The sequence below is a fragment of the Salvelinus alpinus genome, chromosome 11 (assembly GCF_045679555.1).
Source record: "Salvelinus alpinus chromosome 11, SLU_Salpinus.1, whole genome shotgun sequence".
In the NCBI taxonomy this organism is placed as follows: Eukaryota; Metazoa; Chordata; class Actinopteri; order Salmoniformes; family Salmonidae; genus Salvelinus; species Salvelinus alpinus.
In genome coordinates, this window is record NC_092096.1 from 50,873,674 (window position 1) to 50,901,564 (window position 27,891).

The window sequence follows — 27,891 nt, forward strand, 5'->3', positions numbered from 1 at the left end:
TGTGGCTGAATCATTCCAGTTTGCACACTAGAAATCTAAAGGTAATTTCCGATTGAGCCAACATATGCAGGGTTTACCATGAATGCAGTCTTCGCTAACGTGGAACGTTGCCTTGATCCTCTTGTATATTTATGATTACAATCATAAAAACCTGCAGTAGTAGTTGTCTGCAGTAGGTCTATGTAAAAGATGGCAGCCATGGTCAACAAATGGCCAAAATAAAAATGCCAAATTTCCAAATTTTTTAAATGTCAAAAGTCACCCTTGATCCAGCAATGCATGTGGGGAGGCTATGCGTGCTGTGCGTGCTATCCATCCTGTACTTTACTGAATTATTTATATTTTTGACAACTTTTACTTTTACTTCACTACATTCCTAAGGAAAATGATGTACTTTTTACTCCGTACATTTTCCCTGACACCCAAAGTAGTTGTTACATTTTGAATGCTTAGCAGGACAAAAAATGGTCTAATCCACACTTATATCTGGTCATCCCTACTGCTTCTGATCTGGTGGACTCACTAAACACATGCTTCATTTGTAAATGATGCCCCTGGCTATCCGTAAATAAAAAACAAGAAAATGGTGCTGTCTGGTTTGCTTAATATAAGGAATTTGAAATTATTTATATTTTTACTTTTACTTTTTACTTTGATACTCAAGTATATTTTAGCAATAACATTTACTTTGATACTTAAATATATTTAAAACCAAATACTTTTAGACTTTTACTTAAGTAGGATTTTACTGGGTGACTTTCACTTTTACTTGAGTCATTTTCTATTAAGGTATCTTTACTTTTACTCAAGTATGACAATTGGGTACTTTTTCTACCACTGAACCTAAGTAATTCACTTTTACGTGATATGATATCACATTTTGTTACTTTGTATTGTTTTTTTTTAAAGCATTCGGACATGAGATGAAGGTTACAAATTGTATGAATTAATGGTAGCCTGAACACTTTAGGGTGGCTGTCAGTCAAGAGCTGTCCGTCAAGGCAAGCTCATGAATATCAGCTCCCCGCCCACTCAGCCTGTTCTTTCAGGCTTCTTGGTAGTTAGAGATGAGAGAAAGGGTACTAGGGAAATATTAAGGGTGATTCAGAGACTATTTTTACTTGGGAAATAGGATGACTCTGCGGGACCTTTAACAAGTAATATTTTTCCCCTCAAAAAGATATGGGTCAAAATTATTGGCACCACTGTTTTCAGTACCTTTCAATACCTCACATTGCAAGGATAATGACAATGAAACTTTCTCTAAAATGTTTTATGAGATTGGAGAACACATTTGGAGGGATCTTAAACCATTCCTTCATACATAATCTTTCCAGATCTTTCCAGATCCTTGATATTTCGTCAACTGCGCTTATGGACTGCCCTCTTCAATTCAAACCACAGGTTTTTAATGGGGTTCTAGTCCAGGAAACTGAGATGGACATTGCAAAACTTAGATTTTGTGGTCAATTAACAATTTTGGGGGGGACTTTGATGTGTGCTTGGGGTTATTGTCTTGCTGGAAGATCCACTTGCGGCCAAGTTTCAGCCTCCTGGCAGAGGCAACCAGGTTTTTGACTAAAATGTCCTGTTACTGGGTAAAGTTCAACATCTGTGGTTTGAAAATCTCTTTCTTAGAGCAGTTGTATTAGTATAAAAGGATACATTTTTCATAAAAGTAGCTCAGTATTTGTATTATTTATTTTATACAGTCTTTTTTTGCTAATCTTTATCAAGGGTGCCAATAATTATGGACCTGACTGTATATTCTATTCTCGTCTCCAGGTTACCTGTGTGTTTCTGCTTCATAAAAGGACTCAGGGGAGATGGTCCGACGAGAACTGCTGCCTGGTTTAACCAGACTGAATGTCTCGCTCAGTGTAGGGTTGCAAAGTTCCGAAAATTTTCCGAAAATTCCCAGGTTTTCCAGAAATTCTGTCTGGAGGATTCCAGACTTCCTGCTTATTAAAACTTCTTGTCAATAGGGGGGCGCTGTTATCACTTTGGAAAAAATCGTGCCCAAATTAAACTGCCTCGTACTCTATTCTAGATCGTACAATATGCATATTATTATTACTATTGGATAGAAAACACTCTCAAGTTTCTAAAACTGTTTGAATTATATCTGTGAGTAAAACAGAACTCATTTTGCAGCAAACTTCCATACAGGAAGTGAAAAATCTGAAAACAATGCTCTGTTCCAGGGCCTGCCTATTCAATTGCCTTATATTTATCGATATGCATACACTTCATACGCCTTCCACTAGATGTCAACAGGCAGTGGAAGGTGGAATGGGGTGTCTAGCTTGATCTGAGGCCGAACAAGAGCTTTTGGAGTGACAGGTCTGGAAATTTCTTTGTCTTCTCTGGCGCGCGAAGTATGTCGACATTGGCTTCTGAAAAGCGTTCGGTATACACGGCGGATATCTCCGGCTCTGATTTTATTTGATACATGTGATAATAACATCATAAAGTAGTTTTTTTCAACCGAGTTGTATCAGTTTATTCAACGTTTATTGGGACTTTTGGAATTATCCGTTCTTTGCGTCAAGAGAAGATGGGCATGTTCGCGCCACATGGCTAGCTAAGGTTGCTAATTCGACAGGAGAAAAGGACATTCTAAAACCAAACAACGATTTATTCTGGACCTAGGACTCCTTGTACAAGATTCTGATGGAAGCTCAGCAAAAGTAAGAACAATTTATGATGTTATTTCGTATTTCTGTGGAAAATGTTGATTCCTATTCTCTGCCGTTTTGGCGGGCGCTGTCTCGCAATAACGCAAGCTGTTTGTTATGGTAAAGTTATTTTTTTAAATCTAACACGGCGGTTGCATTAAGAACCAGTGTATCTTTCATTTGCCATACAACAAGTATTTTTATGTAAAGTTTATGATGAGTTCTTTGGTCAGATTAGGTGAGTGTCCAAAATAGCTCCGGACATTCTGGTGAATCTATGCTACATATTCACAATGTATAACCACGGTTTGCAGCTCTAAATATGCACATTTTCGAACAAAACATAAGTGTATTGTATAACCTGATGTTATAAGACTGTCATCTGATGAAGTTGGTCAAGGTTAGTGATTAATTTTATATATTTTGCTGGTTTTTGCGAATGCTATCTATGCGGTGAATAAATGCGGTTGTGTGTTTGGCTATTGTGGTAAGCTAATATAATGCTATATTGTGTTTTCGCTGTAAAACAAATATTGGCTGGATTCACAAGATGTTTATCTTTCATTTGCTGTACACCATGTATTTTTCATAAATGTTTTATGATGAGTATTTAGGTATTTCACGTTGCTCTCTGTAATTATTCTGGCTGCTTTGGTGATATTTTTGATGGTAGCTGCAATGTAAAACTATGATTTATACCTCAAATATGCACATTTTCGAACAAAACATAAATGTATTGTATAACATGTTATAAGACTGTCATCTGATGAAGTTGTTTCTTGGTTAGTGACTAATTATATCTCTATTTGGTCGGTTTTGTGATAGCTACCTATGCGGTAGAAACATGGTGAAAATATGCGGTTGAGTCTTTGGCTATTGTGGTTAGCTAATAGAAATACATATTGTGTTTTCGCTGTAAAACATTTTAAAAATCGGAAATGATGGCTGGATTCACAAGATGTTTATCTTTCATTTGCTGTATTGGACTTGTGATTTCATGATATTTATATGCTATTATTTACTTGTGGCGCTATGCTAGGCCATGCTAGTCAGCTTTTACTGATGAGGATGCTCCCGGATCCGGGATGGGTGTTAAGTAAAGGTTAACTCATGATTCAGACGTACACAACAACCAAAACAGCTTCAGCGGCTAGTACGACAACCACAACTGCAGCTCTTACTACGACAACCACAACTGCAGTTCCTACAACCACAAATGCAGCTTCTACTACGACAATAACAACTACTACAACAACCACAGCTCCTACTACAACAACCACAGCTCTTGCTACGACAACCACAACTGTAGCTCCTACTATGACAATCACAACTACTCCTCGGTGGTCCTTTGTAGCTCAGTTGGTAGAGCAGGGCAATTGTAACGCCAGGGTAGTGGGTTTGATTCCCAGGACTACCCATACGTAAACTGTATGACTGTATGTTGCTTTGGATAAAAGTGTCTGCCAAATGGCATATGTTAAAACTGCAGATCCTACTGTGACAACAACTACACAAGCAACTACTGGGCTACCAACAACTACACAACCAAGATACAGCAGACGGCGAGAGAGGACTAGAACATGGACCTGACTGATCCTGCCGTGCAGGAGGCCATCGTACAGCAGGTGAATCTCTACCTCTTTGAGAAATTAGAGCCACGTTAGTGTAATCAAGGGTACCTGCTCTGGCCATCTAGTACAGATGTGCCTGTCATCTATAATAGCATTACAAGTACCTTTACTGATGTTATGTCTTATGTAGCTGTTATAAAGGCTGTATGAATGCATGCATAAGGGGGCGAACAGTAAAGTGTTAGCCAGTGCTGGCTGCATAGTCAATAGTCAGTAAGCAAAATGCTGTTTAAGTTCCTCAGATGAAGAAAGAGCTGAGGGACAAGGGGATGTCTGATGACGTCAAACTGAGATGGAAGGAGCAGCTCGATAGAAAGATCTTGCACAAGGAAGAAAAGGAGAAAAAGAGAGAAGAAACTGATCAGAGTATAAAGGAAGAACTGTAAATACTATACTGAACAAAAATATAAACGCAACATGCAATAATTTCAAGAATGTTACAGTTCATATGAGGAAATCAGTCAATTTAAATCAATTAATTAGGCCCTAATCTATGGATTTCACATGACTGGGCAGGGGTGCAGCCATGGGTGGACCTGAGAGGGCATACCCAGCCACTTGGCAGCCAGGCCCAGCCAATCAGAATTAGTTTTTCCCCACAAAAGGGCTTTATTACAGACAGAAATACTATTGTTCCCAGCACAAGTGTAATGATCAGGATCAGGACAGAAAGAAAGATCAGAACTGGGAAGACAAAAACTAGAGCACAGGGAACACACTGGTAGGACTCGATGGTACAAGACGAACTGGCAACAGACAAACAGAAAATGCAGGTATAAATACACAAGGTAATGGGAGACACCTGGTGGGGGTTGGAGACAATCACAAGACAGGTGAAAGATCATTTTTTTAACCAGGCAGGTTAAAGTCATTTTAACCTGCCTTTTTCAGAGGTAGAACGACAGATTTTTACATTGTCAGCTCGGGGATTTGATCTTGCAACCTTTCGGTTACAAGTCCAACGCTCTCACCACCTGCCGCCCCAAAAAATCACAGTGTGAAACAATTAAATGTACATTTAAGGAGAATTCACCTGACAATACATTTGTTTCTGACATGCAAGAAAACAAGTCTCTTGGGCATAAATTCTATTCTAGACATTTTATTACGTAGTTCCTGATATCAAACAATCGAAACATCAATGGAATCCGTAGCTGTATGATATTGCATCCATGATTGAAAGCCCCACTCTGTTTTTTCAACCGTAATTTCAAGTCTAGGACAAACAAGTCTCTTTAAGCATTAGATTCTAGTCTATTCTCTCTAATCTAGTCTATTCTACTCTACTCTATTCTAGTCTATTCTACTCTAATCTAGTCTATTCTACTCTACTCTATTCTAGTCTATTCTACTCTACTCTATTCTACTCTATTCTAGTCTATTCTACTCTACTCTATTCTAGTCTATTCTAGTCTATTCTAGTCTATTCTGTACATTTCATTATATACTGAAGCTTGTGGTGATCTAGGACTGGTTTGTCAAGTTCAGGTGAGGAAAAAGAGAACCCGCCAACTATTTTTGGAACATTCCTAAAGAATAGGCAACACACACACACACACACACACACACACACACACACACACACACACACACACACACACACACACACACACACACACACACACACACACACACACACACACACACACACACACACACACACACACACACACACACACGCAGAGACTCTCGACAGACAGAGGGAGAGAAAGAGAGCGAGGTGAGGGTATCATGGTTTCTGGCTTTAATAATGTACCGATGTTGAGAAACTGCTGGCATATTTATAACAGTGGATTATTTCAAGAGATATACTTACTTTATAACTTTAGCTATACTTACTATTATTTATGGGTTCAATCTGATTGGAGAATAACCTAATTTCATCTCTTTGTGATTGCATAAGCTAGACAAGAGACCAGATAAGGATCCTCTCCATCAAGATATAGAGGTAACACTTTATTATAACTGTCATGTGTATGACTTTATACATGCAGCTGTTTTTTTTAATATCATATCACTTTTGGGTACCGTACTGTAACAGATTTCCATTCAAATGGCCAAAAATAGCTCTTTAGCTATTTCTAAAGCAATAATTTGCTTGGACTGTCTGGGAGGTGAAAACTGAAAACGAGCTTTTATTGGCAGATAGGTTTGGAACTCTCTTTGTTATTGGTCTGTTAACCAATTTACTGCTTAATGATGTCACAATGGAAAGCCGAAACTCCTCTCTTCCTTTGCCATCACTCTCTCCTCTTTCTCCCTCCTTCTCTTCCCTTCCTTTCTCCCTCCTCTCTCTCCTCTCCCTTTGCACTCCCTCTCCCCATGCCCTCTTATCCCCGCGTTCTCTCCTTCCTCTCTCACGTCTCTCCCCTTGCCCTCCCTCTCTCCCTTCCGTCTCTTTCGTTCATCTATGTTTACCTCAGTGTATTTGCATAGCTGGCGCAGGGACTTTTCATTGTAACACACATGCGCACTTGTCTGTGCACACATAAGTTGCGTCCTAAATGGTAACCTATTCCCTTTATAGTACACTAGTTTTGACCAGGGCCTATTTGGGATGCAACCATACACACACACACACACACACACACACTTATTTTCCTAAAGCCCCACTCTGCAATTTTTTGAGCAGTATATCTCATTGAATATCATTTATAAATTCCTCATGCGTTATAGCTCAATTGAATTTGAGAGTGATTACATTTCCCTAGTGTCATACCTCAGTTTTATAGCAAACCAAGAGCAGGCTGCTGTTTTGTTCTTGTTCAAATGACATATTGTGGCTTTAAATCATGGATGTGATATTATACAGCTGTGAATTCAATTGATGTTAAAATGATCATAGTTTCAGTTCAGATGTGTTGATGTATGTTGGGTTTCAAATCACTCGAACAGATAGAAAGAGAAGGAAAGAGCGAAAGGGTAGAGGAGGTGGAGGAGGAAAACAGAAAAAGGTCATAAAAAAAGGAGGATAGGAAAATGAGAGATGGACCTGTGAGCGATACAGAGAGCAACAGAGAAGAAGAAGGAGGGAGAGAGAGAAAAAGAGAGGGGGAGAGCAAGCAACAGTCAGCCAGACTAACATAAAACAACTTGAAAAACAAGGTAGGTTACTGGTTTCGACTTTAACTTTTTGTTTTGTTACTGATAGCTGTGATTTTTGTATCAAAGTAATTCAACCGTGTGTGCTATCTTCCTACACTCTTAGAAAAAAGGGTTCCGAAAGGGTTCTTCAGCTGTCCCCATAGAAGAACCTTGGAAATTGTTTCCTCTGTGAAAAGGGTTCTTCATGGAACCTTAAAGGGTTCTACCTGGAACAAAAAGGGGTTATTCAAAGGGATCTCGTATGGGGACAGCCAAAGAACCATTTTAGGTTCTAGATAGCACCTTTTTTTCTAAGAATGTAGTGTAGCCTAGTGTCACAACACTAATAACTGAGACTGGGAGATTCAGATAAACGATCTTAATTTGAGCCAGTTTGCAACAGCAGGAAAAATAATCCTGCAGAAACAGGAAATGTGAATATTTATGTGGATTATAATTAATGAGCATTTTTTGTAGGGGTTGATGTATCTTTCGTAAATTCAGGGTGATCAAATTAATAAGATCCTTCATCTGTACCCATTTGTAAACAGTTATGTAGACCTAAATATTATTTGAAATGTGGAAATGCAGTTTTATTCATTTGTGTTTGTCACGATCGTCAACGGGACTGAGAGAGGACCAAGGCGCAGCGCGTGGAAAGTACATCTTCTTTTATTTTAAAGAAGGAAAAAACAAAACAACAAACAGAACAGACGACCGTGAAGCTATACAAAAATCAGTGCTGACACAAAACACTTCGACATAGACAATTCCCCACAAACAGCTAAAGCCTATGGTTGCCTTAAATATGGCTCCCAATCAGAGACAACAATAACCAGCTGTCTCTAATTGAGACCCAATTCAGGCAACCATAGACTTTCCTAGATACCTACACTCAACCATAGACACAGCTAGACTACTATACTAAACATAAACCCAACTACTCTAATAAACCCCCTAAACCTTACAACCACCCTAGACACTACAAAAAACACATACATTCCCCATGTTACACCCTGACCTAACTAAAATAATTAAGAAAACAAAGAATACTAAGGCCAGGGCGTGACAGTGTTACATATCATTTGAAATGCAGTTGAATATAGTTTTTGTTCATTTGTTTAGAATTCTCCTCATTCACATATTGCTCTTTGAGATAGAGAGAGAGAAGGAAGACATGAATGACTGTCATGATAATTGCTAGGGGTGCGTCACTATCATGTCACAGACCAACAGGGAGGAGGACAGGGAGCGTCAGAACAGACATGGATTCAAATGCTATTTGAAATCTTTCACATACTTCAAGCATTTGCTCTAGCCTGCCTAGAGTGCAAGATGGGTGGGGTTTACAGATTTGGGACTAGTCTATTGGTCCAATACGGCTGGAAAGGTCAATCAAGCATGATTTAAAATGCTACTTGAACCCAGGTCTGCATTAGTGGAGTCATCAGTGGGTGTAGCAGGGTGGAGTTGCCCATAAACACTGATCTTGTGTCAGTTTTGCATTTCTGTACCTTATGAAAACTTCACCCCTGTCATCAGAGTGAATGAGGAAACACCTTCATCTAGCAGAACTTGTTTAACACAATAGGGAAATGACTGACTGGGAAACGTGTAATCTAACTGGCATTAAAAACCTGACTGACAGCAGTCAACCAAACAGCCTCATTTTTTACTTGATTGAAGAAGAGAAAGGCTGTGTTTAGGACAGTAGTTGTTATGTCCTGGTTTAGCATAAGGGGTTAGTCTAACATTTTAGAAAATGTAAGCTTTCCAGTACAATTCTTTATTGGAGAAGAGAAAGGATTGTATTTAGGAAAGTGGTGGTTAGCATTATGGCTTGGTTAGCATAAATAACAGGTGGTTAGCTTTAGCATATGTGGGTAGCATAAGTGGTAATAGAATTATGGTCTGGTTAGCAGTAGTGGTTAGCATGACTTAACACTTTTGGAGTTACTTTTCATCTTTATCTGTTTTGACAGTGAAACATTCCTCCATTTCCATATGGACTTACAGTCTTCCAAGGAAACGACATTGTGCTTCTAGCATGTCTTAGATCTATCCAGAGGACCTGAAGGGACTATACAGTGACTTTGTCTTTTGTTTGTCCTTCAGTCGCCTTTCCCTGACAACAAGGACATAGAGATAAGCACTAAAGTACCATGCAGGACGACCCTGAGGGATACTTGGTGATTGGGGGAAACAGAACGGGAGACATCCACAGGACTGGTAGTGGGTTTGCTGGTGGGGGAGATGGGGGAGACAGGGGAGATGGGCAAGACACAAGCATGGAGCTGAAGGATTTGACCAGCAGCACAACAGACAATGAACATCCGATTGCAGAAGAAGATGAGGGCGGTGACATCATAACGCAAAGGAAGGACATCACAGCAAAAATGAATGACATCAGGACTCAATGTGATGACTTCGGAGATGAGGTCAACGGTGATTCCGAGAGCCAATCAGCGAACAGTGAGCCTCGGGTCTACATAGAGGTGGGCGTGGCTAAGGTGGAGCTAGCCTCGGAACCACTCAAGGCCCAATCGTCTTTCCAAGAATCTCCGGAGTTCCCGTCCACTGCGAGCACTGGTAACCATGGCACTGACATTAAAACAGACACTTTGATGAATGACAGCACAAAATCCAGCAATGACTCTGATAATGATAGCGCTAAAACGACCACTGACACTTATGATAACTTAGATGATAGCGACAAAGTCAACGGTGAAGATTCTTCGGACAAAAAGAGTACTGATGCCTTTAAATTAAAAACAAACCCACACAATCACAACTCTGATCTGGCCATGATGGACTCCACAACAACCCTCTGCAGACGTAACCACGACAACTACACAACCCCCGACATCCCGTCCGACGACACTTCCACTTCCAGATCGGAAACTTCAGTCCCTCTCAACCAATCGGCCCCTGCGCCCGACATCACATGGGACGACACCCCGAACGTCAGGGAGGGGGGTGAAGGCGACGGTAGACCGCCCTCACAGAGGAGTGTAGCAGAGGGGGTGTGCTGCTGCTACAGAGCAGTACACAAGGCCTTCATAAGGTCTGTATGATTTTTACCTTTTAAAACTGTATTTTAATTATTTTAATTTATTTTGTAGGTATTTTTTACACTTTATTTTATTCAAACAGTAAAAAATCAAGGAGGGAGACGGACAAGTGGGAGAAACAGTGGACACAGGGATTGAACCCCTGTCTCCGGTGGAGAGTAGTACATGTGACTTAAGCCGTGGAATGTTACCACGACACCACGGCTCTGCACTAAACATGCATTTTAAATGTGTATTGTTTGTTGCATAATTCCAGCGTGTGCTTATTCTTCACATTTGTGGAAACCGTCAATTGTATCAAATCATTTAGCCTTCAATGCTATTGATACCAATGTTATGTTGCCTTTATTGAAATAAACCCTTCTCTCATAAGGTGCCTAGAGGAGACACCAGCCATGCTCCCTGGACTGTTGCTGGCCATGGGCTTCTGTGTGGCTATCATCATCCTTATACCAACTACCGGAAGGCTGAAAGAGGTGGGGGGGGATGTAGGGGATAGAGGGGGAGATGGAGGGGGAGATGGAAGGGTAGGGGGGAGGTAGAGGGGAAGGAGTATGGAGTATGGACTCTGGGGCTATAATCAATCTCATCCCAGCCACAAGCAGGGTGAGAGAGCTGGGGGGAAGGAGGATGTGTGGATGGTGTACCGTAGCCAGGGGTAAGAGCTAGGAGGATGGGGAGGTAAATTAAGGGTTGAGGTGCTGTTTTGGATTCTAGATATATTTATAATTGAATTAACAAACTATTAACCATTTTTTATCTCTCTCCCTTTCACACTCCCTCTCCAGAGTATCAGTGTGGTGTATGTTGCGGTGTTTAACTCCCTCTCGCTCTCGCTCTCTCTCTCCCACTCTCCAGAACATCAGTGTCCATGTAGGGGCCCTGTCCGTGGTCTGTGTGGTGCTGTGTTTGAGCACAGCCCTGCTGGTGGCCCTGCCCTGGCTGGCCGTGGTGAGGCGGTGTGGGGGAGCGCTGTCACTTTGCCTCTGGGGGGCCCTGTATGTCACAGCTATAGTCTTCACCTTCACCGGAGGGCCCGTCACCGCATGGGAACAGGTCAGACAGGAGAAGGGGCCGGGTTGAGGGAAGGGTTGGAAGGGTAGGGGGTGGGGTGAGGAGCAGGTCAAAGATAGGGATGGGGGGTGGAGAATTAATGAGGGGGGAGGAGCAGGTCAAGGCCTGTATTCACAAAGCGTCTTAGTGTGCGTGTGCTGATCTCTGATCAGGTCCTCCCTGTCCATGTGATCTTATTGATTATGATCTAAAAGGGAAAACTGATCCTAGATCAGCACTTATTCTGAGACGTGGCTAGCTGTTAGCGAGATCTTTCTTTCACTGTCTCTCTCTCTTTCCCTCCCTTCCTCCCTTTACAGGTAGCGTTCTTCCTCTTCCTGTCTCTGTGTGTGTACACGGTGCTGCCCCTGTCCCTAGCCTGGGCTCTGATGGTGGGCATAGGGACCAGTGTGTCACACATCATCATCATCAGTGTCTACGTTCCCGTCACCAGGCCTAACACACCAGACCTGGCAGTGCAGGTAAAAGAAACATAGTAGCACGCACGCACACACGCACACACACACACACACACACACACACACACACACACACACACACACACACACACACACACACACACACACACACACACACACACACACACACACACACACACACACACACACACACACACACACACACACATAGATAGATAGAAACACCCACATAGACATGGATAGACACACGTAGACATACACTACCGTTCAAAAGTTTGGGATCACTTAGAAATGTCCTTGTTTATGAAAGAAAATAACATTTTTTGACCATTAAAATAACATCAAATTGATCAGAAATACAGTGTAGACATTGTTAATGTTGTAAATGACTATTGTAGCTGGAAACGGCAGATTTTTTATGGAATATCTACATAGGAGTACAGAGGCCCATTATCAGCAACCATCACTCCTGTGTTCCAATGGCACGTTGTGTTAGCTAATCCAAGTTTATCATTTTAAAAGGCTAAACGATCATTAGAAAACCCTTTTGCAATTATGTTAGCACAGCTGAAAACTGTTGATCTGATTAAAGAAGCAATAAAACTGGCCTTCTTTAGACTAGTTGAGTATCTGGAGCATCAGTATTTGTGGGTTCAATTACAGGCTCAAAATGGCCAGAAACAAATAACTTTCTTCTGAAACTCGTCAGTCTATTCTTGTTCTGAGAAGTGAAGACTATTCCATGCGAGAAATTGCCAATGGACAAAAAATGTGCTTTTCTTTCAAAAACAAGGACATTTCCTTAGTGACCCCAAACTTTTGAACGGTAGTGTAGATAGACACACACATAAACATAGATAGACACATACATAGACATAGATAGACACACAAACACACACATAGATAGACACGCACACACACATAGATAGACACAGACACACAGACACCCTATTCACACTATTGTGCCGACGCAAATCAGATATTTTCTTTATTATATTGTCATTGTGGATTTGGTTCCGGCAACTTTAAGGGTTGTGTACCCATGAAGTCCAGCACAGTAGAACTTGGTTTGTCTCAGCTCGGTGCCGTGGTATGAAAGAAACACCCACACTTAATGTGCTGCAAATGGAAAGGTCACAGGCAAACTCTTGCAAATGAGTTGCAGAGAACGAAATAATGAGTTACAGTAAGCACACAGACACACTCACACACACATTTGCATCGTCTGATAGCATCCCTATTCAAATTCGCCAGGACACTGTGTACGCTAGCACAGTCCACAACACACTGTTTCCTATATTGTTTGTGTGTCTAAGTTCAGCTTGGTACGACATGGCGGTTCTGTCGTTTTACTGAACAATGATAAGTAAGAACCCCACCTGCTATGCTGCTGTGCCCGTTCTCCCTTTGTTTCCCCCATCCCTCTATCTCTCTCTCCTTATCCTCTCTCCCTGTCGACCTGCCCGCTCTATCTTTCTCACTCTCCCTCCCTCCATTTCCTACTCTCTCATCTACTCACCCAACCCCTCCCCCCTCTAACCCCACCCCCCCCCCCCCTTTTCCTCCCTCTCGCCACTCCCTCATTGAAAATAAGAATTTGATCTTAATTGACTTGCCTTGGTTAAATGTTTTTTTTTTTATATAAAAACGTCTCTCTCTCCCCCTCCTCCCCGCTCTCCCTCCCTGACAGCTGGTGGCCAATGCTGTGTTGTTTTTGTGTGTGAACTGTGTGGGAGTGTTTCACCTGTGGCTGACTGAGCATGCCCACAGGAAGTCCAGTAAGAAGAAAGAGAGGTTCAGCGCCATGCGCTCCCAGAGGGACATGCAGAAACACCAGCAGGTAGCTGAATCAATTCAACTTGTTCAGTTCAATTCGGTTCAGTTCAACTCGACTCAATAAGATTCTATAGTCCTATTAATCAATCCCCTCAGAGCCCATCAAAGGGTATCCTCTTCCAAGAGAGCTTTCAGTCATAGATGCCCACCTTTATGACCTGCATGCAAACAGTCCGCTACTGTAAGTCAATAGTTTGATCATTTAATCAATGAACACACAAACCCTCCTCATGCCCCTCCCCTTGACAACAGGAGCACCTCCTCCTGTCTGTGTTGCCACGATATATCGCCATGGAGCTGAAGACGGAGATCATCAAACGACTGTCGGAGAATAAAGAGAAAGGACAGAACTTTCACAGTCTGTACATCCGGCAACACAAAGATGTCAGGTGAGGAAACGTGCGCTTATACACACAACACAATGGATAACATGACTGTTAAATAGCCATCACTAGCTGGCTTCCACCCAGTTACGCAACCCTGCACCTTAGAGGCTGCTGCCCTAAATATAGACTTGGAATAAATGGCCACTTTAAGAATTGAACACTCGTCACTTTAGTAATGTTTAAATAACGTTTACATATTGCTTTACTCATCTCATATGTATATACTGTGTTCTATTCTACTGTATTTTAGTCAATGCCACTCCGACATTGCTCAATGTAATATTTATATATTTCTTAATTCCATTCTTTTACTTTTAGATGTGTGTGTATCGTTGTGAATTGTTAGATACTACTGCATTGTTGGAGCTGGGAACGCAAGCATTTCGCTACATCTGCAATAACATCTGCTAAATATGTGTTTGTGGCCAATCAAATTTGATTTGATGTGATGAATATAACCTCGTCTGAGACCTGGGCCAGGATTCATAAAGTGTCTCAGAGTCAGAATGCTGCTCTGGGAACAGTTTTGTCTTATATAATCATAATAAATAAGATTACACGGAAAGAGGGGGCCTGATCCTAGAGCCTGAGGACTTTTGTTAACTTCCAGGTTTTATCTGATAGGGCTAAAGCAGACCTAGTCCAGGGTCTATACCTGGTCACTACCATCCCTGTTGTGTCCTTCACTCTCTAGTATTCTGTATGCTGACATTGTGGGGTTTACTAAGCTGGCCAGTACCTGTTCTCCTGAGGAGCTGGTGGGAGTCCTCAATAAGCTCTTCGGCAGGTTCGATGACATTGCCAAGGTAAGAGCTTCCCTTAACCAATCAGTCAGTCACCTTTCCCCTCACCTTGCCCTGGGCTGGATGTATAGGTATAGAAATGTTTTGGCTAGCTAGAGATTCTCTCAACACAATATCTCAACTACAGGTCAATGGATCCTTATGATGTAGTGCAAATTTACTGAGGCAACTTGACTATTATTGTCTCTCGCTCTCCTCCCTCCTCTCTCCCTATACCCATCCACCCTTCTCCCCCTCTCTCTCTCTCCTCCCCCCTCTCTCCCTATACCCATCCACCCTTCTCCCCCTCTCTCTCTCTCCTCCCCCCTCTCTCCCTATACCCATCCACCCTTCTCCCCCTCTCTCTCTCTCCTCCCCCCTCTCTCCCTATACCCATCCACCCTTCTCCCCCTCTCTCTCTCTCCTCCCTCCTCTCTCCCTATACCCATCCACCATTCTCCCCCTCTCTCTCTCTCTCTCCTCCCTCCTCTCTCCCTATACCCATCCACCCTTCTCCCCCTCGCTCTCTCTCCTCCCTCCTCTCTCCCTATACCCATCCACCATTCTCCCCCTCTCTCTCTCTCCTCCCTCCTCTCTCCCTATACCCATCCACCCTTCTCCCCCCTCTCTCTCTCTCCTCCCTCCTCTCTCCCTATACCCATCCACCCTTCTCCCCCTCTCTCTCTCTCTCCGCCCTCCTCTCTCCCTATACCCATCCACCCTTCTCCCCCTCTCTCTCTCTCCTCCCCCCTCTCTCCCTATACCCATCCACCCTTCTCCCCCTCTCTCTCTCCTCCCTCCTCATACCCATCCACCCTTCTCCCCCTCTCTCTCTCTCCTCCCTCCTCTCTCCCTATACCCATCCATCCTTCTCCCCCTCTCTCTCTCTCTCCTCCCTCCTCTCTCCCTATACCCATCCACCCTTCTCCCCCTCTCTCTCTCTCCTCCCCCCTCTCTCCCTATACCCATCCACCCTTCTCCCCCTCTCTCTCTCCTCCCTCCTCTCTCCCTATACCCATCCACCCTTCTCCCCCTCTCTCTCTCCTCCCTCCTCTCTCCCTATACCCATCCACCCTTCTCCCCCTCTCTCTCTCTCCTCCCTCCTCTCTCCCTATACCCATCCATCCTTCTCCCCCCCTCTCTCTCTCCAGAAGAACGAGTGTTTGCGCATAAAGATCCTGGGTGATTGTTACTATTGTGTGTCGGGTCTGCCAGACCCCATCCCAGCCCACGCCAGGAACTGTGTTCAGATGGGACTCGACATGTGCACGGCTATCAAGTCAGTCTGCCAATCAATCAATCGATAATTCAATCACTGCTCTCCATCACCACTCATATATAGTTCTCTCCTTTATCTGTATCTAATTGTCATCCAATATGTGTCAATCAACTCCATGTGTATCACCTCTGAGAATCACTTTAGTGAATTGCTTATACAGATTGTTATAGAAAGGTATATCATTTTATGATAACATGTAAATATTTAAATTATTAATCTCAATCAAATGTGCTTATCTACTTTATTAAATTTAGACATATTTCTGACATATCACCTTATGATGCTGCCATAAATATGATTTAATGCAAAAATAGTTGAACATAATCTGTATGACATTGGTTTGAGGTCCTGTCTGATTGTAATAACCATGTCATGTCCTGTAGTAAACTACGGGAGGCTACTGGTGTGGAGATCAGTATGAGAGTGGGTGTGCACTCCGGCAACGTTCTCTGTGGCGTGATTGGTCTACAGAAGTGGCAGTACGACGTCTGGTCACATGACGTGACCCTGGCCAACCATATGGAGTCTGGGGGCATGCCAGGGTAAGGAACCAGGAAATGCATGTGCTTGTGTTATAATCGGTGTTATAAACTGTTATAAATGTGTAATAAGATGACATACATGTGTTATAAACTATTGTAAATGTGTAATAGACGTGTTATACATGTGTTATTATGTTTGTGTGTGATATCTTTACGCAAATATGGTTTCTGCAAGTGTGTGTTCAGGAGGCAGGGCACAATTTAACAGTTCATTCAGATAGAAACACCTTACGTAAAACAAATATGATTGTTTGCCATGCAGAAAAGGAATTGTGCCTGTTCTATTCATTACATTTCTACTTGCAATGTTTCCCACCCAAGGCGTGTCCACATCACAGAGGAGACACTGGGACACTTAGCTGGGGTGTACCAAATGGAGGACACTGACGGGGGAAGCCGGGATGCTCTGCTAAAGGGGAGGAAAACCTACCTGGTGATCGACCCCCATAAGGAAGACACCACCTCTAAGAGGAAGGAAAAGGTGTGTGCAATGTGCATGTTTTAGAAAGCCTGTCCTTGTATCTCTGTGTGTGTGTGTGTGTATGTCCGCGTTTAAATTCTCTTAGATGCCTGCACCTGTACAAAAATGATGTGTGTGTACATGTTTCAGCATGTGTGTGTGTGCATGCATCACTGATGTGTGTGCGTGCCTGTGTGTGTGTGTGTGTTTGTGTGTGCGTGCGTGCGTGCATACCTGACGTTTGTGTGTGTGTGTGTGTGCAGTGTGATTAAATCATTAAGACACACAAATGACTGGAGGGAGCCAGAGATCAAGCCTAACCAGAAGAAAAAATACCTGTTCCCGACTCTCTTCCACCTGTTGCTGCGGGGCTTCGCGGATTCTGCTGTTACGTTCCTAATTGGCTACACCAGGGGTCGGCAACCTTTTCCATTTGGAGTGGCAATTTATCTTACCATTTCTACCAATCTGTGTGCCAGTTATGATTTTTATATGCACATTTTCATTGAACAGTTCAATTTAATTTATAACAAAGTCTTCATATCTCAAAATCTAAATTCTGAAAGTAACTTCAATTGCCATTTCCAACTATGTAAAATAGTCTACATAAAGCCAACAAATAAAAACATTGCCACCTGCAGGTAGAAAATATCCTGATAAAAATAAATATCCTATAAATCACATTGGCTCAGCCTGGCCTGCCTGCAAGGAACTTGAAACGTTGTATCAACAACTAACTTGAAGCTCTGCTAGCAAACTTGCAACATTGTATTAAATATTCTGGGTTCTCAGAGTTTCCGCTCCAGTGAGCTCCAGAAAGACATAGCTGTAGGGTATTTGCGCAAGAGAGAAGTAATCAGCCAGGCCTATTTTATGAGGTTTCCACCGGATCAGAGCATTACATTTTTTCTCCCCATTTCACTCTATCGAAAGAGAGCTGGAAAGATTTTTTCAAATAGGCTTCATTGATGAACTATTGTCATTCTCAATGGATGTAAAAACAGACTTTGTTGACTTGCTGTTTGAGGTGAAGAAAAAATTACTTTGAGAAGTTCCACAGTGGTGGTGAGATAAGACAATCAGAAATACTATCAGATCCCCAAATGGGCACATTTATAGGCCTACATTTGTGCGCAGGCCAGGTAGCCTAGCCTATAATCAGGTGTGTGTCCTTACTCGACATTGACAGGAGGGCTACAAACAAACGACAATGAATAAATTGTCAATTCCTAAATGGATGAATTAAACAAAAACATGTTCCTCACAAGTGTAGCCTAAAGGTTGTGCAGTCCGCAAACAACGTGTCCACTCCGACAATGAGAACGGTAAAAGACTAATAATAATATACTGAATGCATTAACAGAAATTACCATAACCAAACAAACATTGTACTTTAGAAATTATGAGAATTAATGGTAAATGTACTACTGGTGATACTGGTGTGCCATCCCCGCGGCCTCCAATGGATTAGTCCATTGAGACAGGCGTGAATCAGACCGGTGCCTCATGTGCCAAAAAAAAAATATAAACTGTATATATTTTAGACTGTTTGGCTAATAACATTTCTGTCGACGAACAGCCTATCGACCAAACAATCAACCAGTGGACTAAATGGGGTCAGCCCTAGTGTGCATGCCTGCATCCCTGATGTTTGCATGTGTTCCAGACAAACATCCTGACGGTCAGTGGTCATAAGCAGCGAGCCTCAGTGAGGATGTCTCAGTACCTGCAGTCCTGGCAGACCATCTGTCCATTCTCTGACCTCAGCAACCCTGAGGCCACACCCACCCAGCTGCCAATCAACCCGACCTGCGCCAGCACGAACCAATCACAGCCATCCGCAGTGAGTAATGTACCTGTTGAACCCGCCTACCTTCTCTGTTCACTCAGACACGTATACACACACACTCAACGCTGATCCACACTCATGCCATTCACACACAATCATGCCAACATGCATGACAAACTTTCACAAACACACACCCCATATCCCATCCCACCCACTCATATTCCTAAGTAAGTAACATACCAGGGTCATAAGGCACCAAGTGGAAGTAAACTTACCTGGACTTGTCCAACAAGAAACACAAATTTTAAACGTTTACCATTGTGTGCCCTACTGAACATGACCCTGTTAGTCTCTTCTACCTTCTCCTATTACACACACATGCATGACATACTTTCACAAATACAGACACCCTAAATCTTTCTCCCACTCATTCTTATGCCTTTCATGAACATATTGCCTTAGCAATCCTAACAATGTTCACAAAATTATTTTTTCTCTCTTTTTTCTCTTCTGTCAATCTTTCAATATTGGCAGAGTTAATCTTATATATTCAGAGTGAACTCGAACATTGTGTGTGTGTGTGTGTGTGTGTTACATTTGTGTTACAATCAGAGGGGAAAAAAACTCTAGACCACCTTTACGAAACACACAGAGACACGTACAAAGCTCTCCCTCGCCCTCCATTTGGCAAATCTGACCATAACTCTATCCTCCTGATTCCTGCTTACACGAAAAAACTAAAGCAGGAAGTACCAGTTACTTGCACAATACGGAAGTGGTCAGATGATGCAGATGCTAAGCTACAGGACTGGTTTGCTAGCACACACTGGAATATGTTCCGGGATTCTTCCGATGGCATTGAGGAGTATACCACATCAGTCACTGGCTTCATCAATAAGTGCATTGATGACATCATCCCCACAGTGACCGTACGACATACCCCAACCAGAAGCCATGGATTACAGGCAACATCCGCACTGAGCTAAAGGGTAGAGCTGCCACTTTCAAGGAGCGGGACTCTAACCCGGACGCTTATAAGAAATCCCGCTATGCCCTCCGACGAACCATCAAACAGGTAAAGTGTCAATACAGGACTAAGATTGAATCACCGGCTTCGACACTCGTCAGTTGTGGCAGGGCTTGCAAACTATTACGGACTGCAAAGGAAAGCACAGCCGCGAGCTGCCCAGTGACACGTGCCTACCAGACGAGCTAAATAACTTCTATGCTCGCTTCGAGGCAAGCAACACTGAAGCATGCATGTGAGCACCAGGTGTTCCGGACGACTGTGAGATCACGCTCTCCATAGCCGATGTGAGTAAGACCTTTAAACAGGTCAACATTCACAAGGCCGCAGGGCCAGATGGATTACCAGGACGTGTACTGCGAGCATGCGCTGACCAACTGGCAAGTGTCTTCACTGACATTTTCAACCTGTCCCTGACCGAGTCTGTAATATCAACATCTTTCAAGCAGACCACCATAGTCCCTGTGCCCAAGAACACCAAAGTTACCTGCTGAAATGACTACCGACCTGTAGCACTCACGTCTGTAGCCATGAAGTGCTTTGAAAGGCTGGTTATGGCTCACGTCAACAACATTCCCAGAAACCCTAGACCCACTCCAATTTGCATAGCTCCCCAACAGATCCACAGATGACGCAATCTCTATTGCACTCCACACTGCCCTTTCCCACCTGGACAAAAGGAACACCTACGAGAGAATGCTATTCATTGACTACAGCTCAGCGTTCAACACCATAGTGCCCTCAAAGTTCATCACTAAGCAAAGGACCCTGGGGCTCCCTGTTCACCCATGACTGCATGGCCAAGCATGACCAACACTATCATTAAGTTTAACGACGACACAACAGTGGTAGGCCTCATCACCGACAACGATGAGACAGCCTATAGGGAGAAGGTCAGAGGCCTGGTAGTGTGGTGCCAAGATAACAACCTCTCCCTCGACGTGATCAATACAAAGGAGATGATCGTAGACTACAGGTAAAGGAGGACCAAGCACGCCCCCATTCTCATCGACGGGGCTGTAGTGGAGCAGGTTGAGAGCTTCAAGTTCCTTAGTGTCCACATCACCAACAAACTATCATGGTCCAAACACACAAAGATAGTCCTGAAGAGGGTACAACAACACCTTTCCCCCCTCAGGAGACTGAAAAGATTTGGTATAGGTCCTCAGATCCTCAAAAAGTTTGACAGCTGCACCATCGAGAGAATCCTGACTGGTTGCATCACCACCTGGTATGGGAACTGCTCGGTCTCCGACCACAAGGCACTAGGGAGGGTAGTGCGTACGGCCCAGTACATCACTGGGGCCAAGCTTCCTGCCATCCAGGACCTCTATACTAGGTGCTGTCAGAGGAAGGCCCTAAAAAATGTGAAAGACTCCAGCCACCCAAGTTATAGACTGTTCTCTCTGCTACCGCACGGCAAGCGGTACCGAAGCGCCAAGTCTAGGTTCAAAAGGCTTCTTAACAGCTTCTACCCCAAGCCATAAGACTCCTGAACAGCTAATCAAATGGCTACCCGGACTTCTTGCATTGACCAACCCCCCCCCCCCCCCCCCCAACCTGTGCCCCCTCACATTGACTCTGTACCGGTACCCCCTGTATATAGCCTCGCTACTGTTATTAAATTGTCTATTTTCTTATTTTTAGTGTATTTTACTTCAGTTTATTTTAGTTAATAATTTCTTAACAGTTATTTTTCTTAAAACTTCATTGTTGGTTAAAGGCTAGTAAGTAAGCATTTCACTGTAAGGTCTACACCTGTTGTATTCGGCACATGTGACAAATAATATTTGATTTGTGTGTGTGTGTGTGTTTGTTTGTAGGATAGACCACCTACTCAGACCGATTCCAGCAGGTTATTAACCAGCTTTTCTATTTTACTTTGAATTATTTTTCAATTGTTGTATAAGTGTCATTTTAAATAATTAATCAAAATAACCCCCCCTTAGTACCAGTCCGGTCCTGGACGATGGCATAAAAGGGTCGTTAGATACTATTGACGCTGCAGGGTAAGTGTTTTTCCATAGCTGTAAGATCTTTCTGTTGTTTTCTGTTATTTTCTCTACTATCTGTCTCCTCTCTTCTCCTATTCTATCTATCACAGGCGGAGAGAAAAGAAGCTGAACTGCATCACGCTGTTATTCAATGACCTAAAGCTGGAGAAACAGGTGGGAGTTTTTATGCTGCCGTTTTTCATTTGCTCTGTAATAGTTATGTTTTGTGACATGTCTGTGTGTTCGATTTGTCTTTTGAAGTGTGGTGTTAATGTCTGTGTTGTATGTTGTGATCGGTCTGGTATAACAGTACACTCCTAAAAATAAGGCTGCTTTGCAGTTCTATATAGAACCCACAAATGATTTGTTTATCCAATCGTTTGGTTATTGTATGAGGATCAATTTAGACAAAATGCTGACTGTACAATTTAGCTATCTGACAAAAATGATATTGCCAGAGCTGTTTTATCAAGCTAGCGAGCAACGAGCTAACCAAGCTAGCAACGAACTAAGCTAGCAAGTACAGTTCATAATGAACAATCTCAGTTGAAACTGGTTAAGGAGAGGTCTAATTAATTAGCTACCTAACGTTAGCCTGCTTAGCTAGAACTTTTGAAGAAGGAAAATGTTTGATTTCTACAATTTCCAAACGCTAACCAAACAAAAACATCATTACTTTTATGAGACGTGTTTGTGCATTAGTAGCACAATTTGTAACTTATTTACATTACTTGTTACTTACACTTGTATGTTGACTCCATATTGATGTTGAGGTTTTAAGTTTTGGCAGACTTTTCTTAGCGGATGTACAATCATCACGAATTGAATTATGGGGCGTTTCCAGCCCCGAAGTGAACATAATTGTACACTCGCAAACTCCATTAATAAAAACGAGGGCTGAGGGGCTTATGTTGCAAACTTCCCTTGCTTGGCTAATCATTTGGACCGACGACAAATATGGCCACGGGGATTCCCCCAAGGTCATAAAGCGAGGATAAGTGGACGAGGGTGTGTCTTTTCTGAATTTAAAACGCAGCCCATGTCTGTTCCCTCAGCCCTATGTTTCCTCAGCCCCATGTTCCCTCAGTTCTAACTTCTAAACCAGGGGTTGTCAAACCAAATGAGAGGAAGAGCCATTTTCCAACTTCATGTCGTCACCAGTGATTCAATATTTCAGTGGGTCCTAGGCCATATGAGTTGACACATTTGATCCAATCATTATATAAATGTATTGAGCAGATGCTGAGATCCATTTTTTTCTTCTTCAGGAAATGCAACGCGGGCAGCTGTAATATTGACAAAAGGTCAAGGTCATAGTGATTGAACATGTTCAGTAGGTCCCATATCCTTACATGAAATAAACAGCATTTTCTACATTATCACAATAAGCATTTGAGCCAATTTTGATTGGAATTGGTTCATTGGATCCTGAGGGAACATAGGGCTGAGGGAACATAGGGCTGAGGGAACATAGGGCTGAGAGAACATAGGGCTTCTGTCAAACTTGATTGCAGTTTCGGCAGCACTGACAGCTATATTAATGACATTTCCAAACCTATTATGACTGACTGTTGTATTAGTTCGGTGTATCTGATGTAATGCTGGTGTACCTGGTGTTGTGCCTAATTTATTAGTGGGGGTTATATCTGAGTTGTGTTTGGTATTATAGGGTTGTGTGTTGTCTGTGTAATGATATAGGCTAATGGCGTTGTCTGTTGTGTGTGTGTGTTGCAGTTTCGTCTCTCAGAGGTCAAAGGTCTACACCAGTCAGTAGGCTGCATGGCTCTCATCTTCGTGTCTCTGTTTACTGTCCAAATGCTCGTCTCCCAGAAGTGAGTATCCCGTGTGCGTGAGGTACAAAAACCTTTCAGCGCACATCATGCACACACAAAAACACAAACACATACTACTGTTTTAATGCAAATGCCAACGTCACAATGCAAACTCATGCAAATGGAGCAGAGAACGGAAGAAAAAAGGAATTTGGGTTTTGCACTTACTGTGAGCATCGACCACAAACAACATCCAGATAAAAGGAGAGAGGGGGGAAGAGGTGTAGAGGGCCTGAGGATCGAAATGGAGAGAAATTGAAAATTAATTTTATTGCTCTCGCTCTTTCTCTCATTCTCTCTCTCAGAAACTTTCACATGGCTGTGTCGTATGGTGTCACCTTCCCTGTTCTAGTGTTGCTTCTCTCTGTGGTCTGCACTGGATACCTCAAGGTAACACTAAACCTAACCCTAACGACGGCTCAACCCCAGCTGCATGTTTCTCTTGAACATTTCCACTGTTTGAGTGTTCTAACCAGGTATTTTTTTGTGTGGGTGTTTTTAGGTATGGCGCTCTAAAATCCCTCTCAGTCTACAGTGGGTGACGTCGCTGTCGCAAGGAGTGGCCACAAGGCCGGCGGCACGTTTACTGCTGGTCTGCCTTTGTCTACTCATCACCTTGCTTATGGCCATACTGAACTTTGTGAGTCAGCACACACACACATACACACAAATATAGAAATCCACGTACACGGGCACAAACTGGGACAGATACACACACACTTTGACCCCTTGTGTTTTTCACCCCCCAGTTCTTTCTACCTGGAAACGACTGTACCTCCAACTCGTACAACACATCGCAACTACAGAACCTCAACCTGTACACCGTCCCTGTAAGTACCAATCAACCAATCAATCAAACTGCATTTGCATGTAGTGTAATGGATACACTTGTCACACAGTGCATAAAACTACACTTGGGCCTATTATCGGTAATTAGTCATATAAATAAAATGTTCTCTTTCTCTTCTCTCCCATCTGTCTGTCTGTCTGTCTGTCTGTCTGTCTGTCTGTCTGTCTGTCTGTCTGTCTGTCTGTCTGTCTGTCTGTCTGTCTGTCTGTCTGTCTGTCTGTCTGTCTGTCTGTCTGTCTGTCTGTCTGTCTGTCTGTCTGTCTGTCTGTCTGTCTGTCTGTCTGTCTGTCTGTCTGTCCATATTCCCCCTCCCCTCTCCCTACAGTATTACCTGTACTGCTGCCTGCTGGCTATGCTAAGTGTAGTGGTGTTTGTGAGGACATGCATGTCCATCAAGGTGTTGCTCCTCACACTGGCTGTAGTAGTCTACCTGTCTCTCTTCCTCTACGTCTACGCACCTCGCTCAGACTGTTACATGGCCCTGCTCTACAACGATACAAAGTGAGACTAACACACACACACACACACACACGTTGCTCTACGACGATACCAAGTTAGACTGGATAATAGATAGTAACATGTACAGTTGAAGTCGGACGTTTACATACACTTAGGTTGGAGTCATTAAATGTTGTTTTTCAACCACTCCACAGATTTCTTCTTAACAAACTATAGTTTACTTCGTGCATGACACAAGTAATTTTTCCAACAATTGTTTACAGACAGATTATTTCACTTATAATTCACTGTATCACAATTCCAGTGGGTCAGAAGTTTACATACACTAAATTGACTGTGCCTTTAAACAGCTTGGAAAATTCCAGAAAATTATGTTATGGCTTCAGAAGTTTCTGATAGGCTAATTGACATCATTTGAGTGTCACGAGCGTCGTAGTGAGGAGACCAAGGCGCAGCGTGATTATAATACATCTTCCTTTTTAATAAAGACGAATACTGAACAAACTATACAAAATAACAAAAACGAACGCTATAAGAAACGAGTGCAGACATGCAACATCACATCGACAATAACCCACAAACCAAACTGGAAAATGGCAACCTAAATAGGATCCCCAATCAGAGCCAACGATAAACAGCTACATATGCCTAGACTGCCCAGCGCTGCCTGCACTGCCCGTCTGCCCAGCGCCGCCTGCACTGCCCGTCTGCCCAGCGCCGTCTGCCCAGCGCCGCCTGAGCTGCCCGTCTGCCCAGCGCCGTCTGAGCTGTCCGTCTGCCCAGCGCCGCCTGCGCTGCCCGTCTGCCCAGCGCCGTCTGAGCCGCCCGTCTGTCCTGAGCCTTCAAAGCCGCCCGTCTGTCCTGAGCCTTCAGAGCCGCCCGTCTGTCCTGAGCCTTCAGAGCCGTCCGTCAGTCAGGAGCCGCTAGAGCCGTCCGTCAGTCAGGAGCCGCTAGAGCCGTCCGTCAGTCAGGAGCCGCCAGAGCCGCCCGCCAGTCAGGAGCCGCTAGAGCCGTCCGTCAGTCAGGAGCCGCCAGAACCGCCCGCCAGACAGGAGCCGCCAGAGCCGCCCGCCAGTCAGGACCTGCCAGAGCCGCCAGCCAGCCAGGAGCTGCCAGAGCCGCCAGCCAGCCAGGAGCTGCCAGAGCCGCCAGCCAGCCAGGAGCTGCCAGAGCCGCCAGCCAGCAAGGACCTGCCAGAGCCGTCAGTCAGCCAGGAGCTGCCAGAGCTGCCTGGCACGCCGGCGATGCCGGAATTACTCCTCAGTCCGGAGCTGCCCCTCAGTCTGGAGCTGCCCCTCAGTCCGGAGCTGCCCCTCAGTCCGGAGCTGCCCCTCAGTCCAGAGCTGCCCCTCTGTCCAGAGGCGTCCATCAGTACAGTGGGGTTATTTTGGAGGGTCGCCATTCTGAGGAGGCCACGGAAGCGGGGATTAACTATAGTGGGGTGGGGGCCACATCCAGCGCCAGAGCCGCCACCATGGACAGATGCCCACCCCTCCCCTATAGGTTCAGGTTTTGCGGCCGGAGTCCGCACCTTGGGGGGGGGGGGGGGGGGGGGGGTACTGTCACGTTCCTGACCTTATTTCCTTTGTTTAGTCTTTGTTTAGTTGGTCAGGACGTGAGCTGGGTGGGTATATTCTATGTTATGTGTTTCATTAGTTTAGTGTTGTCTAATTGGCCTGATATGGTTCTCAATCAGAGGCAGGTGTTTTACGTTGTCTCTGATTGGGAACCATATTAAGGTAGGCTGTTCTCACTGTTTGTTTGTGGGTGATTGTTCCTGTTCGTGCGTTATTTGTGTTTTATATATTCTCAAGTTCAGGACTGTAGCGTCGTTGGGTTTCGTTTTGTTTATTGTTTTGTTCGTCTTTAAAAAAAATATTCAAATAAATATGGATACATACCACGCTGCGATTTGGTCCTCCTCTCCTTCAACCAACGACGAGAGTCGTTACAAAATATAAACACCATGGGACATCGCAGCCGTCATACCGCTCAGGGAGGAGACACGTTCTGTCACCTAGAGATGAACGTACTTTGGTGCGAAAAGTGCAAATGAATCCCAGAACAACAGCAAAGTACCATGTGAAGATTCTGGAGGAAACAGTAAAACAAGTCCTATATCGACATAACCTGAAAGGCCGCTCAGCAAGGAAGAAGCCACTGCTCCAAAACCGCCATAAAAAAGCCAGACTACGGTTTGCAACTGCACATGGGGACAAAGATTGTACTTTTTGGAGAAATGTCCTCTGGTCTGATGAAACAGAAATAGAACTGTTTGGCCATAATGACCATCGTTTTGTTTGGAGGAGAAAGGGGGAGCCTTGCAAGCCGAAGAACACCATCCCAACTGTGAAGCATGGGGGTGGCAGCATCATGTTGTGGGGGTGCTTTGCTGCAGGAGGGACTGGTGCACTTCACAAAATAGATGGCATCATGAGGCAGGAAAATGATGTGGATATATTGAAGCAGCATCTCAAGACATCAGTAAAGAAGTTAAAGCTTGGGCGCAAATGGGTCTTCCAAATGGACAATGACCTCAAGCATACTTCCAAAGTTGTGGCAAAATGGCTTAAGTACAACAAAGTCAAGGTATTGGAGTGGCCATCACAAAGCCCTGACCTTAATCCCATAAAACATTTGTGGGCAGAACTGAAAAAGCGTGTGTGAGCAAGGAGGCCTACAAACCTGACTCAGTTAC

General features: G+C 43.7%; 1 protein-coding gene across 2 annotated transcripts in view; it reads left to right on the top strand.

The window, feature by feature from the left end:
• Window positions 1-6,210: 6,210 nt before the first annotated feature.
• LOC139534330 (adenylate cyclase type 4-like) overlaps window positions 6,211-27,891 on the top strand; it is a 32,489-nt gene continuing 10,808 nt past the window's right edge. Inside the window, exons 1-20 of one of the 2 annotated variants that reach the window (XM_071333390.1) lie at window positions 6,211-6,257; window positions 9,376-10,457; window positions 10,838-10,940; window positions 11,323-11,520; window positions 11,838-11,999; window positions 13,648-13,797; window positions 14,046-14,182; window positions 14,874-14,985; window positions 16,113-16,240; window positions 16,624-16,782; window positions 17,104-17,263; window positions 18,909-19,085; window positions 21,882-21,913; window positions 22,008-22,067; window positions 22,163-22,226; window positions 23,787-23,884; window positions 24,190-24,274; window positions 24,387-24,524; window positions 24,634-24,714; window positions 25,060-25,235. In XM_071333390.1, the coding sequence (XP_071189491.1) occupies window positions 9,556-10,457; window positions 10,838-10,940; window positions 11,323-11,520; window positions 11,838-11,999; window positions 13,648-13,797; window positions 14,046-14,182; window positions 14,874-14,985; window positions 16,113-16,240; window positions 16,624-16,782; window positions 17,104-17,263; window positions 18,909-19,085; window positions 21,882-21,913; window positions 22,008-22,067; window positions 22,163-22,226; window positions 23,787-23,884; window positions 24,190-24,274; window positions 24,387-24,524; window positions 24,634-24,714; window positions 25,060-25,235 (3,122 nt within the window). In that variant the 5' untranslated portion in view covers window positions 6,211-6,257; window positions 9,376-9,555. The remainder of the gene's footprint in view (window positions 6,258-9,375; window positions 10,458-10,837; window positions 10,941-11,322; window positions 11,521-11,837; window positions 12,000-13,647; window positions 13,798-14,045; window positions 14,183-14,873; window positions 14,986-16,112; window positions 16,241-16,623; window positions 16,783-17,103; window positions 17,264-18,908; window positions 19,086-21,881; window positions 21,914-22,007; window positions 22,068-22,162; window positions 22,227-23,786; window positions 23,885-24,189; window positions 24,275-24,386; window positions 24,525-24,633; window positions 24,715-25,059; window positions 25,236-27,891) is intronic. The other variant, XM_071333391.1, reaches the window with a different exon arrangement.